The sequence below is a fragment of the Tenrec ecaudatus genome, chromosome 2 (genome assembly GCF_050624435.1).
Source record: "Tenrec ecaudatus isolate mTenEca1 chromosome 2, mTenEca1.hap1, whole genome shotgun sequence".
NCBI lineage: Eukaryota > Metazoa > Chordata > Mammalia > Afrosoricida > Tenrecidae > Tenrec > Tenrec ecaudatus.
The window spans coordinates 261238177-261256449 of NC_134531.1; the positions used below are offsets into that span (position 1 = coordinate 261238177).

At 37.3% G+C, this 18273-nt stretch overlaps 2 protein-coding genes across 3 annotated transcripts in view; both read right to left on the bottom strand.

Moving 5' to 3' along the window:
• Positions 1–2174: 2174 nt before the first annotated feature.
• C2H3orf38 (chromosome 2 C3orf38 homolog) lies at positions 2175–7813 on the bottom strand. Of its 2 annotated transcripts, none has more exons than XM_075542447.1 (3): positions 7547–7813; positions 4192–4433; positions 2175–3060 (listed from the first exon to the last, which is right to left on the bottom strand). In XM_075542447.1, exons 1-3 carry the CDS (start codon positions 7671–7673, stop codon positions 2389–2391), a joined length of 1041 nt encoding a protein of 346 aa, XP_075398562.1. In that variant the 5' UTR covers positions 7674–7813; the 3' UTR covers positions 2175–2388. The 2 variants fall into 2 exon arrangements, with proteins under 2 accessions (XP_075398562.1, XP_075398561.1); XM_075542446.1 differs by having other exon boundaries at positions 2175–3063; positions 7547–7811.
• A 3987-nt stretch (positions 7814–11800) lies between these two features.
• The window catches only part of ZNF654 (zinc finger protein 654), a 58262-nt gene continuing 51789 nt past the window's right edge, over positions 11801–18273 (bottom strand). Inside the window, exons 8-9 of the mRNA XM_075542448.1 lie at positions 15527–17870; positions 11801–14958 (exon numbers count right to left, since the gene is read on the bottom strand). Of these exons, the coding sequence (XP_075398563.1) occupies positions 14951–14958; positions 15527–17870 (2352 nt within the window). The 3' untranslated portion in view covers positions 11801–14950. The remainder of the gene's footprint in view (positions 14959–15526; positions 17871–18273) is intronic.

Here is an 18273-nt window from a genome sequence, read left to right on the forward strand (position 1 = left end):
AAAGCCAACAACCAAGAACCTTATATCCAAATAAATTTTCCCTTAAGGAGAAACAAAGACATTTCTAGATAAGGAGAAATAAAAGAAATTTGTAAAAACCGTATCAACTGTACAAAATATACTAAGGAGATTTCTTTGAGCAGAAAATTATCACCAGCAACAGATTTCAACTTGAGATCAACATACAAGACACCACCAGAGTATTTACTCAGAGTATAATAAATTTACAAGGTTGAAAATTAAGAAGCAGACACAGTAATCACATTGACAATGAAGACAACTACAAAATAAATAGAATAGTGTAGATAGGAGACATTCAAACAGAAAGGAAGTAAAGTAGATTCCAAAGAGAACAAATTTTACACTTGGGCTGAAATTAATAAATAGATAAACTTCATCAAAATAAGAGGAAACTCAGAAAAACCCAGTAAACAGTAAAGTAATAGTAAATTTAGAGTGAGTCTCCCAATGCTAAGTTACTTTGGGGTCTAAAAGTCTCCATGTATTCACATATGAAATGCAAATGATCTGTGATACCACAATCTACCTGTGCAGGACAAGCCCTGATCTAGAGGAGGAAGTCTTTTTCACTGTAAGCATTCTATACTGATTCACCAATTTCTTCAAACATTAAACCTTCACATGAATTAAACCATCTCAATTCTAAAGAAATTTGAACTTTTGGTGTTTTTTAAAAGTAACTAAATGCAGCGGTTGGAATCTTACTGTGGTTTTATTGATACAAAATAATCATGAAGATAACTAGAAGTAATTCAGTATCACATATGCAGCAGTTGACCTGAATTGCACAAAGAAAACAGAGGTTTTTGCTGTTGTTGTTGCTGTTGTTTTTTAGATTTTATCCATTACTTAGGACATATATCTATTGCACTTAATAAGTGGAGGCTTTAGGGCAGAAGAAACATAATTCAGCTTTACTTATTCATTCTTTCAGTCAACATAGAAAAGGTAAAGGTGGATTTGTGACCTGCATGTGTATAAAGTATGAGGCAATTATTTTTGTCAACTGCTGTTTCCTTATTAACTAATTATCTCACACTAACAGTCTAACAATCAGTGGTGGCATCTGCTTTATTTTGGAAGTCTAACCTTTATCATCTATGAATAAGTCAAGTGTAAATTAAATCTAAACAATACACTATTATTTCAGCAAGCAACAGGGATTTCCCTCCTTTATTAGGTTCTTATTTTAGGCCATATCAGATTACACTCCTCATAAAAGGCATAGAATTATTTTTAAAAGATAAGTTTTTTCTTCTTGCTTCCATCGCTCTTAAATCCACCACACTAGATGACCATGAGCAGTCAGAAATAAAAGTTAACATGTATAATGTATTATCACAACTTTCAAGTTGAAGGTCTTTTTCCTTCCTCCAATAGCACTTCTGTAAATTAAAACTAAATACAGTTGCTGGGTGGTAAGGATTTTGAACTTTAAGCAACTCTGAATCTAATCTGGGAACTCAACCTGTATCTCAAATATAGGAAAGAAATTTAGAAGCAGTTAACTCCCAATGATTCTCATGTATGATGTATCTATGTACATGTCTGCATGCATCTATTGAAACACGGCAGTTTTTGTGACCTCTTTCAAGATCAACCAAAAGAAAGATTAAGTTGTTTTAAAGTTAGAAACCTAATACACCTTTTAAAAAATGTCAACAGTATGTCTCTTTCACAAAGTGCTAACATAAATGCTCTATAAAACTGTCAATACTTAGTAAGAATAAGGTCTGTTTGGGAGCAGCATTTAGCATTCCCAAAGAGTTCAGAAAATGTTACATTATCTAAGATATTTCATATGCACTGTAACAGACAGCTGAACAGTATTTGTCAAATATTTAAACAAGTGTATTTTTTCCACTTGCTGTATTATTGGATGTTTTGCATTAGAAACATCCTATCTTTCAAGTTTTGTAAAATGACATGATATTACATTATGTAACTCTACATTTTTTGTTTTGTTTTTCAACACTGTCGTGAGATGCATTTGTGAAATATCTAGTTATCTAGAATTGCACAAAAGAAGGTAAGAAATAGAAGATGAAGCTCTGACTACTAGTCATCCTTCCCCACGTGAAAAGCATTGACATCCGAACGGTCACTGAGTGAAATGAAAGCGAGATCCGGTTTCTAAGGCACACCATCAGCTGTAACATCTGAGTGGGATTTATTTGATGAACTGCATGATGCTCTCAAAACACTGGCTACAAGTCATGTAGAAATAGGCAAGTATTCGCATGTCAATTTGTAGTCAAGAAAGGTATTTCAACTAAAATATGTCCATCTTCACGCCTGAAATCAATTGGACATCACCGAGACAGTATTTGGAAGTTTCTGCGTAGGTTTTTGTGGTAACAGTGATACTCAGTGCTTCTGAGGTAAACTCAGTTCTCTTCTGCTCGACAGTGCTTCGTTTCCAGTGCAGACAGCTTGGTCTCCAGTTCCACTGTCCACTGTTTGCTTCCCATTAAGCCGCGCTTCGTTGTTCCCACACAGCGAGATGACATTATAAAAGGCCTCTAAATCACTTGGTTCAAATGTAACACTTGGTGCCTGTAATGTTCCCGGAGCAAGTGAACTCTCTCCAACAATTCTGAGATTGATAAATTTGATTTTCCAAGTATTTTCCACAAAAGGGCAACGGATGAGTCCAAATATTTGTTCAAAAATGCCCAAGCAAGTGTTCCCTCGGTGGACCGTGCCAGCCACCCCAACCATAACTAGCCCGTGAGGAGAGGACGCGCACTTCAGCCCACGAGAATCTAAGTTGGGACTGAGAAACAGAAATTCTTCTTTCACTAGTGACAGCAAACGAAGGCTCACAATCTCTGCTCCATGGTAATCTGTCACATTCTGCTCGGATGTACTGTAATAAAACCTAAGCTTGACATCGTGCCAGAAGTGCTGTGGTCCCCAGTCAGCATGTGGCGGTCCCAGCAAAGGGTTCTGAGAATTAAGAAGCTCAAAGAACCAATGACAAAATTCTTCTCCTAGTCGTCGTATATCAACTTTTTCAGCTTTTTTATCTTGCGTTTCCTGCTGGTTAAAATAAGAAAAAAAAAAACATTATCATACAAACCTTACTCTAAACATTATACCCATTTCTATTCAGCATATTTCAGAGCTAAATTTGAATATACTGATAATAGTAAAAGAAACAGAAACTACACATGGGCTCAGATTCATCATGCACAATAAAATTGTTTTTTTCAGAGAGCATAAAAATTGATTTGGAATCTTCACAGATTAATAGCTACAAATTCAACTTATTAACAAAGCCTCAAAAAATGGAAGCATAAACAAATGGTTAATACTGATCTATAGGATCATTTACTACGACAGCATAGTTCCATTTCTCAATTACGATAGCAGTTTCGCACGTATGTGTTAAAACTTATCAAATGGCTTACTTTAAATGAATGCAATTTATTGCATATAAATTATACCTAAATAAAACTTAAGAATTTCCACATCTTTAGACAATTAACAGTTTATTCTTGAACACTTCAATGTGTTCAAAATACGTTATGCTCTATAACTGGGATTAATTTTTTATTATTAATTCAACCTTTTCAAAGGAAATGTTACTACAAATATAGATCTGACAGGCTAGACGTTCATCATTGCAACTGCTGGGCACTTCCAAGGCCATCTCGCCGACTGTGAAGACGCCGAGGCACACGAAGGTCCAGGGGTTTGCCACAGCTCATACATAGCACAGGGAAGACTACAATTTGCAGCCACACTCGTGTCATGTCAAAGCCAATGCTCTGTTCATTAAAGTACGAGAACCTCTACAAGATGCTTTCCTTTTATGTTCTCTCACCCTGAAACTGGGTGGTTTGTCATTTTAAAATTACAGATTATGCAGAGGTTCATTCAAAAATCATTCAATTCAGTGGAGAAACAATGAAACCGGAATAGCCAAGCTTACACAGTGGAAACCATTTTATCTAGTTCCTGAAAAAATCAATTGCATTCCTGTTCACAGTTTTTTCCCAGAGAATGTCTGCAAGACTGAAGCCTTTTTTTAAAAGTGGGTTTAAAATAACACTCAAGCTGAAGCTATAAAGCACCAATACACTTTCATGAACCCTGCTCCCTACAGATCCGGGATGATGTGGCAGTTTCAAAGGGGATAGCGGTTAGCTCTAGGATCTACTTTACTTTGGGGAAGAGCTGGACGGCTTCTCTCTTTGCCACGGGCTCCGGCGCGTCTGTCAGCTTCAGCTGCGATTGCCTTTTCCAGTAACCTTTTGCATGCTGAACGAGATTATGTTTTTCAGTAGCTGGAGGTATAATCTCCCCCTGTGTTGCCAAGTACTTAAATATTACTTCTCGGTGGACTTTTTTACGCTTCAGAAGTTCTTCTACACTTTGACTGTAGACTAAAATTGCCCGAATAGCATCTAAAAAACACATTAGCAAAGGTTAAAAGAAAATCATGAGTCACCTGTAAATTTTTTTCAAGGTCTATATGAAATAAATTCTTATAATTATTGTTTATGCCATTATTACTTTTTAAAAGCAGGAAGAGGTTAAACTTTTAAATCCAACAATAGAAGTGTCGGTCAAAATACTTTTCAAAGTACTTCATTTTGGAAGTATAATGTTGCCAGAAAAATGCTAGTTGTGATGACATAAATTCACATACAACTCATAAAATTATAAATGACAATATTTTAAGTGTACACGTATTTCTGAAATCCATTTTATTCACTCTAAAAATAGCAAAACTCGAAGACGCATACGTTATAGTAGCACGGCTCAAATATGTGTCCCTAATCATTTTTATTTGGTTTGGAATGTTTTGACTGTCTTATAAACCATCCTTCTGTAGAGGTCTTTTGTGCATTGTGTCTTATTACCAACACTATTACTTTGTACTGTGTCTTATTACAACACCATTCCATTGAACCTTCTCATTAAAGCCTCTCCATGCACGCAGGGGTAAGCAGTCTGAGCATGATCTGAGAGCTCACTGGTTAGAGAAGTGTTTTTGGACCAATCCAAAGAGCTACTGAATCAGAATCTGCATTTTAAAAAAGATCCCCAAAGGAATTCAGGGAGAGTGCATATATTCTAGATAAAAGAATCTTCTCAGCTGGGACAGAAAAAAAAAAGATTTGAAAACTGAGCTCCCAATCGATAGATCTAATTTACGCTTTTCCAGAAGCTGTCAACAAGTTGCTCAGGGTCACCCTTTTGAAGTTGAGTATATTTGAGAAACGACTATAAAAGATCAATGGGATAAACCTGACTTAACAGTTAAAAAATTGTCAGTTGCTCCTCCTTCTGATGCACGCTGGGCTTGATCTGGTTTTCAACATTTTCTGTATTTTGTTTTGTTTATGTTCGTTTGATAGTAGGGTGTATCTCAGAGGTGTTATGTCATTGGAGGTCATCCTCTTAAAGTTGTGTTGTATGTTTTTCTTTTCTCCAGTATGTGACACTCAGAATTAATGAGCCTATAGGGACAGAATAAGGGGCTTTATTGATTTATTTGGGAGGTGGGGGCAGCGCTAGGGTACAGTGAGTCCAGGAAGAAAAAGAATGTTTGGAAACTGATTGTGGAAGCAATTGTACAATTCTGCTTGATTGAACTATGGATTGATATATAAATGCCAATTAATAATTTAAAAAAACATAACAGAATCTTTCCTGTGAACTTTCTTTCACCACTCACTGGTCAGAATTGGGCCACTTAACCATTCTTAAATAAACTTCTAGGAAAAAAGACTAAGTTTACCAAATATGGTTTTTGTTTTTCCCCAAACCATTTTTGTTGGGTGCTAATCCAGGCATCATACCATTCCATAGTTCAATCACATCAAGCAGTATTGTACAATCAGTTCCAGAACATTTTCTTCCTTCTTGAAATCCTTAATAAAACTGGTTCTTATATACTCAATTCACAGTCCCAGGTTGCTGGACCTGATCTAGTTTCCAAAATTCTAATTTTGGTTTGTATTATTTTGTCTGTTCACATTAGGGTGTATTCCAGAAGTGCCAGGTCATCGGAGGTCACCCTCCTGAAGCTGTGTTATGTTTTTCCATTTATAAGTATATGAAACCCAGGATTGACAAACCTAGAGACACAAGTACAATAAGAGTTTGGGGGTGGGGTACGCTGGTGGTGTTTGGGGGTGAAAGGGAGACAATTTCAAGGAGTCCATGCAGAAAAAGAATGCTTGGAAATTGATTGTGGTAGCAATTGTACAATTCTGCTTGACATGATTGAACTATGGAGTGATATATGTATTAAATCCCAATTTTTAAAAAGTTGCTTCATTTCATCACCAATATGCAGAGAAACATGCGTGCTTTTTTTGGTCAATCATTTATTTGGATCATACTTAATCACACCATATCTTTTTTCCAAAATCACTTTTTGGGAATTAATACAGGTATCCTACCATCCCATAGTTCAGTCACATCAAGGAGTGAGTATTGTACAATTGCTACCACAATCAGTTTCAAAACATTCTCATGTACTTGTTATTTTTTCTTTCTGAGAAACGTCTATTAAAACCATTTGTACATTTTCTTAATAGTGGCAAGTATTGTTTCTCCCTTAATTTATGTTTAGATCAACTATAACATTTCATTTTCATGTTACAATTTTACATTCACATTCACATAGGATGATGAGCATGTTGAGCATAGAAAACCTGACGAGCTACATAAATCTGAAACGATTTCAGTCGAAGTGTTTGGGTTCAAAGTTTCAAATGCATCTTTCTCCCACACTAGTCACCAGTTACAGGAGTGGCTTGGGGTAGTGGGTTACGCCTTGCACTGCTAAACGCAAGCTCAGCAGTTCAAGCCCACTGCCCGCTCCACGGGTGCAAGAAGGATCTCTAGTCTGGGAAACTCTCAGTGGCAGTTCTATCCTGTCCTACAGGGTCGTTACGAGATGGCATCCACCAGAAGGCTGAGAATTTGGTTTTGCTTCTAGAGAATCACTGATTGGGCATTTACCATCTACCGGATGTTTACTTGGCTTTGAAAGTAATTTAACACACGAAATTATCTCCGATCCATAGGAAACATGGCTCCAAACTTCCTGCTCTTTTCATTACAGAGGCTGTTTTACCTAGAAGACTGATAAAAATTACTTATGATATCCTTCTCCCAGGCTTGGGGGAAAAAAGACGCCGGAGTAGCAGCTGACACGCCTCGGCTAATCCAAATCGGAAGAGAAAGTTACCGTGGTCCTCAGGACATTTTATAAAATGGCTATTCACGCCATCGGACTCCTCGAAAGCACGGGCGTTTTGTCCATAAAATGTAATGGATACAACTCGGAAACGGGACGTTGTCAGTTCCACCCCTCCCTCGGGGGCCACAGCTTGTCGGGGTCCGCTTTCGGGCCCCAGCGCCGGGCGGCTCTATAGGCGCCTGGGATTCTCCAGCGCCCCCAGGCCCCGGGTTCCTCGACTTACCCCCCGGTCCCGCACGTCAAGGTCTGGGTGGAGTTTGGGGGAAGGGCAGCCACCCAGGTGCGAAGTCCGCCCCTTACCTTGGCGGTCCTCAGGTTGCACCAGGCGGTTGGTGACGGTGTCGCACAGGGCCATGATCTCGTCGTTGTCCAATAGGCCGAGCAGGTGACGACAGCCCTCCATTTCTGGCTGGCTGAGCCCCGACATCTCGACCCCCAAAAAGGGGGGAGAGGACGACGCTAACAACGCCGCCTCTCAGGCGCACCAGGGCGGCGCCTGGGCAACAGACACAGGAAGTGCCTTTCTCGGTGTTCGCGTTCAGAAGGCCTCCGGGGTTCCAGAGCCCCGAGCGGAAGTGGTCGCCCAAAAGGTCCCTCCGGGAAGCCGGGTTCCGATTTGCCGTTCCGCCCGGTGCCGCCTGGCGCGGACCGAGCGGGGTCCTAGCTATTTCCCTGCGGGAAAACGCCGCGTCTTTTGCAGGGCTGCAAAAAGTGATGCCCTGATCTCCCCCAGATGAGTTACAAATGAGAGGCTTGCAGGTCGGCGCGGGTGCCGGTGCGTGGAAGGCGCTCCGCCTTGGTTTCGTGCCCCGGCGGACGTACCAACGGAGGGGGCGTCCCTGAGGTCTCGGATATCCGCCCCCTGCCCCCGCTCCCCCGTCCCGAGCACTTCTGAGTTGTGGAAGCGGGGCTTGATACTCTTAAGGTAATTTTCAGTGTTAAAATAATTTGGTCCTGTTTAGCGTTGTACTATGAAAGCTTGTGTTTTCACCAGACCCTACCTCATGCCCGCCCGCCTTACTTGATCCTTGCAGACAAGCGGGGATGTGTTGCCTCGCTTCTCGACTTGTCCTTGGAGAGTACAAATCTCATGAAGTTTAAGTTTAGGGACTTGAAGGCCACATTGCCACGGTCACTTTCTGACAGCGGGCAAGCACCCGTTTGTCCCTTAATTTATATTACTATAATTTATCTGATAAATATAACTGCCTCATCATTTTTATCAGGAAAGACTTTAAATACTTCCATCGTTGAAAGAGCTAAGTACTAGCTATTAATTAGTATGGTGGAAGATCATTGACAGCTCCCTAAGTACTAACTGTTATGGTGGGAGTAGAAAGACTGGGCTTTCTACTCCTGTTGTAGAATTAGTCTCGGACACCAACAGGGTTAGTTCTACCTCGCCCTACTGGGTCGCCATAAGTCAGAATTGACTCCACAGCATTGAGTGGTTTTGGGGTTTAGTTATTAATAAGAACAGGCAACCCACATTCACGAAGGGGAAATAGCCATGCTGATCTGTACCAAACCCTCCCAAGGAATCAGACTGTATTTAATACATTGCCACATGTGTTGACACATTTTCTGTTTTCTCTATTTTAAGTTATTTCGGGTATTTCTATTTAGGAGCTGAAATATACATATCTGCAAATTCAGATGGGAAAATTTGAATATATCCATATACACATAGATTTGTAAAATGGGATTACGAGAGAATAGGATTTTCCCATGAACTTTTTGCAGCTATGTTATGAGACACATTGCAAATGCAGTCTTTGGAATAACATTGAAACCACGTGGATGAACTGAGATACATTTACTTAACCTCAGATACCATGGACTCCTTGCAAGTGATTGCTATGCTAAGTAGGTCTGGTGCAGTATACACTGATAAGCAAAAGCTGAGATTGGAACCCACTAGATGGGACAGGAAGTGGTGGCAATCTTTCCTTAAAGAACAACCAAGGAACCCCTGTGGGGCAGTACTCTAGAAGGTTGCTATGAGTTGGTACTGATTCCTAGCAATGGCTTTGGTATGACCTTAAGAATTGAAGTTTTCAGACAAATGGCACAGAGCTATAGGGATTTGACAGGTACAAATGTCTACAAGTACTTCCTGAAGTGATGAAGATGTTCTGCATCTGTACTGCCCACTATATTCTCAAACCCACTGCGATGGAGTTGGTTTTAACTCAGAGGGATCCTTTGAAACAATGTGGTTCCTGCGAGTTCCTAAAACTGTATTTATGACTGTAGAAAAGTCTCACCTTTCTCCCATAGAGCATAGCTGGTGGTTTTGAAATGCTGACCTTGTGATTAGCAGGAAAAGTATCATCCACTATGTCACCAGGGGTCCTTCCAAGATAGCCATTACATGTGGCCATTAAACACTTGGGATTGTGGACAGTTGTCATTCCAGTGACCAACTATCAGCTAATTCACTGAACAACTCATTGTGAAAAAAATAAAAATACTCACCACCAATAAACTGAGGAAAGGCTGAAGTGTTCAAGAATTTCATCTTGCTTGGGTCAACAATCAATTCTCATGGAAGCAGCAATCAAGAAATCAAATGACATATTGCACTGGGAAAACATGAGACCTTTACTTAAGAGAGCAAAGGTGTCATTTTGAAGACTGAAGTGCGCCTGACCTAAGCCATGGTATTTTCAATCATTTCATATGCATGTGAAATTAAAAAAAAACTGAAGAATCTATATCCAAATTATGGTGCTACTGAAGAATATTGAAAGTACCATGGACTGCCAGAACACACAAATCTACCTTGGAAGTATGGCCAGAAGGCTTGGAAGCAAGGATGGTGAGACTTCGTGAACTTGTATGTTGTCAAGAGAGAATACTATCTGAAAAAGGACATCATGCTTTGTGAAGGGCAGCCAAAAAAAAAAGTATTCTTGAAGAGATGGATTGACACAGTGGCTACAACAACAAACTAAAATATCACAATTGTGAGGATGATGCTGTACCAGGCACCTAAAAACAAGATCCCACTCGAGAAGAATGAGACTGTCACTCCCATAGATGTACAGTTTCAGAAATGGTAATGATGTCAGAATCAACTGTCTTGGTTTGGATTGGATAACACGTTCGGGGTAGTAGCTAATACAACATTAATCAGCTGTCTGAACATGTACCTCATCTTACCTCTTAAATCACTGCCCCCGAAGTGTTAGATATATTCAGATCACTCCTGCTCTGTATTTCTAGGGAAAATAGTAAGACAGCATGGAAAATGGTATTAGGAGTCACCTGATTTTTCAACATCACCTAAATTTTAGCTGTGGGACTTCAGTCAAGTTATTCAATATTTCAGAGCATTGATTGGTATCAAAATTGGCCTTATCTAAAAAAAATTGTTCTTATCTCTTATAGGCCCTAAGTAGCTGTGATACATACAGCAACAGAAACAAAGCCACTTCCCCAGTATTTAACATCCAGAATGTCATGAACTTCTCCCACTTAAAAACTTTATTTAATGCAGTATTGAATTGTCTTCATTTCAAATCATGTCCTTCTATTTAGTGGATTCCTGAAATCATTATCTTAAATTATGCTATGGAAGACAACATGATTTACTATCTTGAAACTTCTTAGTCACTTGCTTCTAGAGTACCTATAATTTTTACTAAATAACTCAATAATTTGAATATCAATTTAATAGTTGATTATTAAAAATACATCTATTAAAATTAATAAGATTTATACCACAGAATTATCAAATCTAGAATGCTTCACTAACTTTCATTTGCAATCCTATTTCTTCACATCAGAATGAGCTGTTAGGTGCCATTAAGTAATTTCAATGTATAGCAACTGTAATGTGACAGAGTGGAAGTGCTACACAGGATAACTGTTACAACAGATGGCCAGGCCTTTCTTTTGTGGATCCGATGAGTAGGTCTATTCTAAATGATCGATTTTCCTGTCAGTAGCGAAGCTTAACCCCGTGAGTTATAGCAAATAAGTTTTCCTTTGTTGGACCAAAAAAGAAAGCCCCCCTCATATCCAAGGCTATCACTTTTGGTTACAAATTCTTAATTAACTCTAAGCATTTTCCCATTGAAATGCTTATGTAACTTCATCACTTACATCCTATTATCTACATGTGACTGTCGCAAATACAGTTTCTTTGTTTTTGTTGTTTTGAAATTGCACTATATGTTTTTCACTTAAGGAAAGTTAACGAATCCATCAACTGTCTTGCTCTTGGAAAGGTCTTCCACCTGAGATTGCAGAGGGCATTTACTATATATAACAATTAAATCACTTATGTGAAATTTTATTAACCAAAATTCTATTAACTTATATTTCCACATATACGCATTTGTTACAATGTCCAAAAACTGCCTATTTTTGATTTGTGTAAACTTTACGTTTTTATTTTTATATATTGTTTTAAAAAATAATTTAAAATGTAGTAAAGAAACTAAAAGAGCTCATTTCCTTATAAACATAATAGAAATGCATTTAATGTGCTTTAAATAAACCAAATTTCTTTGGGAAGCAATCTACTACATAAAACTAAACACTTCATTACCAACAAGGACAATGTTTTATTGAACAAATCTATTTACAATACAAAAAAATTTCTTGAAATGAAACACTTGTTGATTTATTGCAGTTCGATGGCTCAGTTTTAACTTGTACTCTTATAAAATGCAAAGTGAAACAATTTAATGTTCAACAAGGAAGCACAAATTTTCTTTCTTGCTGAATCTTAATATCTGTCACGTTAACAATTCCAAAATGCATATGCAGCATTAATCATTCTGAAAAGTGTTTTTACAGTACCAAATAAATTAAAAAATAAACACTATCATCTTTGAGGTTTTCATTCATACAGTATTAAAACCAAACATGACAGGAGTACAGCTGAACCTTCAGTGTGATGGGAAAAAATAATCAAAAGTTGGATGTTATAAATTATCTACTCAAATTAATTAATTGGTTTAAATGAATATGGCTAAAGCCCAAAGTACCAGTGTCCTTGCCCACAACATGCCCATTTTCCTTCCTCCACCACATCCAAGCAGCAAAACTTCAGATTTGCTATTTTCTTGATCTTATTAAAACAGAGTTTAAAAATAAGGTTTTGAAGTTTGGTTCATAAAAGATAAACATTGTTGAAATAGAAGGAGTAACAAAGTAGGGCAAAACCCAGCAGATTCAGTGAAATAAAAAAAAAAAAAAAGCTTTCTTCTGAATTCCAAATTAGGACTGTTGGAAGTTTATGTACCCCATAAAAGCAAAAATTATGAAGGTTGATGTTTTACATGACACACATAATATTAAAATGCACACATTCTTTCAATAGAGATTATTGGAGAAATATGTAGAGAGACTGAAAACTGGTCAAATAGAATTTTACAAGCCATTCTTAGATTTAGCTACGTATAGCCAATTTGCCCTCCTCCTTTCAGAAGCCATTCTGTTAGAGCAAAAGGAGTCATAAAATTTCAAATTCAAGACAACAAAATAGTGGGATATGTTTAAAAGCATCTTAGTGTGAACTGGGAAATTAATGACAATGTTAAAATGTGTGGGCATCTATTTATGCCAGTGGTTACAACTTCTATTAAAAAAAAAGTGACGAAATTTTTAAAGGTATTTCAAACTTTTGGAAAATGTACAAATCAAAAACTATAGTTCAAGAAAAACATTTCCAAATAAAGAAGTTTCAAACAAGCTTTTTATTACATCAGATACTTTCAAACTAAACTGAAATAGAATTTACTATATTTTTATTGTCAGAAATATGGAAAACTTTGTATAGTTGACAGAAAGGATTTAAAAAAATCTGATTTAAGTTTTAATTACTTAAATATAAATTCTACAGCCTAATATAGGCTACATTAACAAAACAAAACAAAACTAATTTTATTGGAATGAACTTCTGACCATAATTGCATAGTGATACTCTTTGATAAATTAGTACAAAAAAAAGGTCTAGATCATCTGCTGTATTGTGACCTGGAAATCCTAATTCAATAAAGTCTGGATGATACCCAGGAAGAACTGTCCCAAATTCTCAGTAATCTGATTGGTGACTATTTGAAAATTTGTGATAGGAGGACCTGATAAGATTATCTGCTTTGAACAAAAAGTTATCAGTTGGAAAAACCGAATATATTTAGTTGCCACTGGTGCATTAATAGCTCCATTTTTAAAATTTCCTTTCCAATTTTGTATTTTTCATGCCTGTAGATTAACAATATATTAGTTGTATGAGACAGGAGGTTCATAGGCTTCCCTTTTTCAAGAAAGGACAAGCAGAAAACATCTAATTTCAGATGGTATTTTTAAGAACTACTGACTATTTAGTTACAATCTTCCTTAGGAAAATTACTGGTCACCAAGGCAAATAATTCATTGACACATCTCATGTTCTTATACAAATACTTTTATAGATATAAAAATTACTGTTCAGACCAAATTCATCTCTACTGAACAACAAAGCATGAGTAGTATGGCTTATTTGGGGAGTTAAATCTCCTAATTGGATAATATCAATGAATATTTTTCCTGATTCATAGCTGACATATTTAAGCCAGTTATCCTTACAGACTGTGTTTAGGTAACCCACATTAATGTCTACAGACCTCATGATAAGTCACCGAGCAATGTCCTAACACTATTCTATATTCATATAGCAATATCCCAGTGTGCTTATACCATTATTCACATTGAAGAATTTGCAATTCAGTGTTTTCCTCACCTGTGTAGCCTGAAATGGTCTTAGATTCCTCCTGTTTCCCCAGAGTTACTGATGGCTTTGTTACCAGGTGCTGTCAAGTTAGTTGACTCACAGCAGCCCCTTATATGAAAGAATCAGCCACCACCTAGTTCTGCACCATCCCTCACAATCACTGATGTGTATGCTATGTTGCAGCTGTGTCAATCCATCTCGCGGAGGGTCTTTTTGTTGCTAACCCTGTTCACCAAGAATGATGGCTTTTTTTCTTTTTTAACCAACACTGCTGCCTTTTAAGCATAATTTGTTACAAAAATGGAAGGTTCTATCAAGAACTTATTAGCAAACGTTGAGTGGTTTTCAATATTTTAAATTTTTATTTTAAATGTTGGCATTTAAATTCATTAATTGAATTTTCTTTTGCCTTTCTAATTACCTGGAAACAAGTTACAATATCTAATGGATAATATGGTGATAAATCAAGTTTTATTTTAACAAATCCGTTTCTAAATTATAGCATAAACCAAATAGCAATTGTTCCTTACACCATGTTTGACCAGAAGGGAATACATGATCAGATGCTGCATAAAAAGAAAACAAGTTTCATTCTTAATAAGACTTTACTCATAAACCAACCTTAAAAAAAGTGGGTTAACTTCCCTTTCTGTAAGGCCATAGTTGGTTCTTCTTTCTGACTAATCGCTGAACACCGTTCTCACACATGAAACTGAACATGCTGCTATAAATTATCACAAACTAATTTTAAGTGTGGTTTATTGGATAGCTGGTACTTTGGGTTCTGCAGTAATCCTTTAGGAGTTTAAAACGGCACATTCCTATAAATTCATTATAGAAACTGTGCTTTGCTTTTATCTTTAGTAATCCAAGACCGTTCTAAAATTAAGGCCATCAGGGAAATTGCAAACTGACGATGCATTTTCTTGTAGTGCTTTCATACTACTGCTTGACAGATCTTTCTGAAACAATTTTTATCAGGCACCTGTAAAATAGAACATTACTGTTAATTCACACTGAATATAGATTTAAATGAAATTCTAAGTCAGATTTCTGTTTAATTTATACCCTTCTTCATTCAAAGTATATTGGTATTAGCTTCACTTTCATTGATTTTTCTTTTAAAATTGCTTATTTTTCATTTTTATTACTGTTCATTTTCACGTAAATTCTGAAATGTACATGAAAACATGTTTTCATCATTATCATTTTGTTTCTAGACATTTCACTACAATAAAACTTGGAATAAAGAAGCTTTTGATAATAGTAAAAAGTATGATCAACGAGTGTGAAAGACTTGTGGTTCAAGTTTCTTCTACAGTTCACTGGCCTGTGTCTATCCCAAAGTACTTAATAACCTTTGTGAATTTCATTGCTTGATTTATAAAACAGGAAAAGAATATCACCTCATGGTCATATGTACATTAAAATAACCTTTAGGGTAGTGGTTTTTATTACTTGTGCTATACAATGTTAATTTGTTTAACCATATAAATCTATTACAGCATTGTCTAGGTCTACAGATATACCTACTGAAAAGACAGAAGACTTACTTTCATCATCTGAATCAAATCCAAAGAGTGTCTGACATTTCTTTTGTGCAAGGTGAGCCTCAAGTGCTTCTGCATTACAGTAGGTGGTCAGACATTTGCCACATCTTAATCTTTTCATTGACTTTTTACAAACATTATCTTGATCCGAACAAGCATCTACTTTATCAGTCAGAAATTTTCTGCGTTTTGGCATACTTAAATACCGTTCATCAAGGTAACTGGGAGGCAGTGGTCTGACATATGGCTTTGTTACAATTAAGCCGTATGAAGTCTGTTCGCCGGTCAGATTTGGTTTGGAAGGTGCCTGAGATCCTGGCAGGGTACTGAGTTCCTGTGGTACAACATTCGGTACAATGGAACCATTTTCTGTGCTGATTCTATTTGTGTCAATTTTCAAAGCAGGATCTGATGAGATTAAAGGGGTCTGTTCTATTTCACTGTGTCCATTGATTAACTGATCACTAGTGGTACCGTTATTTTCAGAATTTGGCTCTATACCAGGCATCTTTTGGTCTGTCAAGCTTGTGTCTGAAACGGCGTCATCAGCATGTTCATCTCCATTCTGAACTAAACTGCCTAGTTTCTTTTCTATGCCTCCTATACATGTCTTTGGTTCCGCATAATCGTTCCTTAATTTGCCAGTAGAAACTGGCAGGCTAATAGTTTGTGTCTCGTTACGAGAGGAGTCTTTCTCCTGATGATTAGGATCGGAGTCTGTAAGACCATCCCATAAAACTGACTCACTTGGTTGTGCAGATGACTCAGGTGTTTTACTTAAATAGTGCTGAGCTTCATGTTCATATAGAAGAGGAAGATCTTCAAAAAGCTCATGACATTCTGGAAAACTACACTGAGCTTGAAATATCCTGTGACTTTTTGTATGCTGGGCAAGCTGGAATGGCAGCTTAAAGGACTCGCCGCAATTAAAATGTAAGCAAAAGTACACATTTGGATAGTTGTGTCTATTAAGGTGATCTATAAAATGTTGCGAATCTTCAAACTGCCTCTGACAAAATTTACATTTTCCTCTGCTCCACTTCATAACTGTTTGCCGTACATTTAAATCAGTTGGATGTACAGTCCTTGCATGTTTATTTAGAAATCCAATTTTTTTAAATATCCTGATACAGCCAAAGGCAGGGCACTTAAAGTTTCCTTCCTGATCAGTAGCATATATGTCTTTAGGATGGCACACAGCTCCATTGATTTTATGGAGCACTGCAGTTTCTTGATTCAGATCGTAATCATCTTCCTCATAATCACCTTCTTCTTCCTCTTCATCATCATCTTCACATACAGGCAGAGGTTCCAGAGCTTTACTTAAAGGAGTATCAGAGCTGCCAATTTTAATAATGTTCTCAATAACATCTTCGGGTACACTTACAGGAATTTCTATGAATTCGGTCACATGCTCAGAGAGGACATCTTTGTTTCCATCAGTGGAAGCAGCAACTGACTGTACTTCTAAATTCTTATTATCAGTATTTCCATTTTCATATGAAATTGAAGAATCGGAACAATTAATTTCTTCCAAAACAGAGACTGCCTGATCCTCCTGTTGAGCTACAGCAATTTGCTGTCTCTGAATTTTCTTAACATGATTTTTTAAGTGCTTCTGCATAAGTCCTCTGTTTCTGAATTTCCTTCCACATATTACACATGAAAAACTGCCCTTTTTTTGATGAGCCTGGGCATGCCGTACAATGTGACCACCTAGAAACTCCTTGTTACATAGCACACACCTATGCCTGGGGACACTGTGATCTACTTTGGAAGCATTAAGTACAGTTAAGGTTTTCTTTGTATTAGTATGACCTTTAGATTGCACTCCAAATATGTCATCTAGATAAAATTCTTCAGGAGTGGGATCTGTAAAACAGTTAAGCCCTTCATTGAAGCCTTGTCGTCCCACTGTCTTTTTCAGATTGCCTGTGGAATTTTCCAGTGTTCGTTCACTTAAAAATTTAACTGCTGATTTATCTCTCAATAATGCTACACAATTTTTCTTAATCATTACAAAGTTCCAAAATTCAGGATCAAAAAACAACCCCTTCTTCAAAATTGGAAGTAACTCAAAGCGAACACGATTTTGAACACTACTTGTCCCTTCATTATATTCTTCATCTGGACGCTTGTAAAGCTGCTCGACAGCATGATATGCTTCCAAGGAGCGCTCAAGAAAAAATACTGAGAGCGCACAAATTCTGAGGATCTCCAAGTCATTTGGCAAGAAGTGAGCAATTGTTTTATAGATGAGGCATTTCGTTTTGGGATCATCATGAAGGTCTAGTTGTAGAGCACAACCACATATTTCAACACAAATTTGTAAGCCTTCTTCTTCAACCTGTATAAAGAAAAAGATCACTGCTAAATACTTTCAGAAAAAGCTTACTAGTTGCAGTTTAAAACAAACCAAACCTACACTATTGCGCCTATTTCAGCTCATACCAACCTTAGAGAGCAGAGTAGAGATGCTTCCTAGGGGCTTTCTGTTCTTTACAGGAACAGAAACTTAATCCTACTCGGTTGGTTTGAGCTGCCAACCTTTAAAGTAGCAGCCAAAGGCACAACCCACTGTCATCAAGGCCGCTTCACTACCTGGAGTTCTTTTTAAAAAACTCGGAAGCGAAAGCTGAAGAAACAGTATTTCAAATATGTGGTTTTTGACAATAGGTAAACCTCACTGAATTCCTTAATACATACATCTTTAGTTTCTACTTTAATTTTCAAGTTTTATATCCCCACAA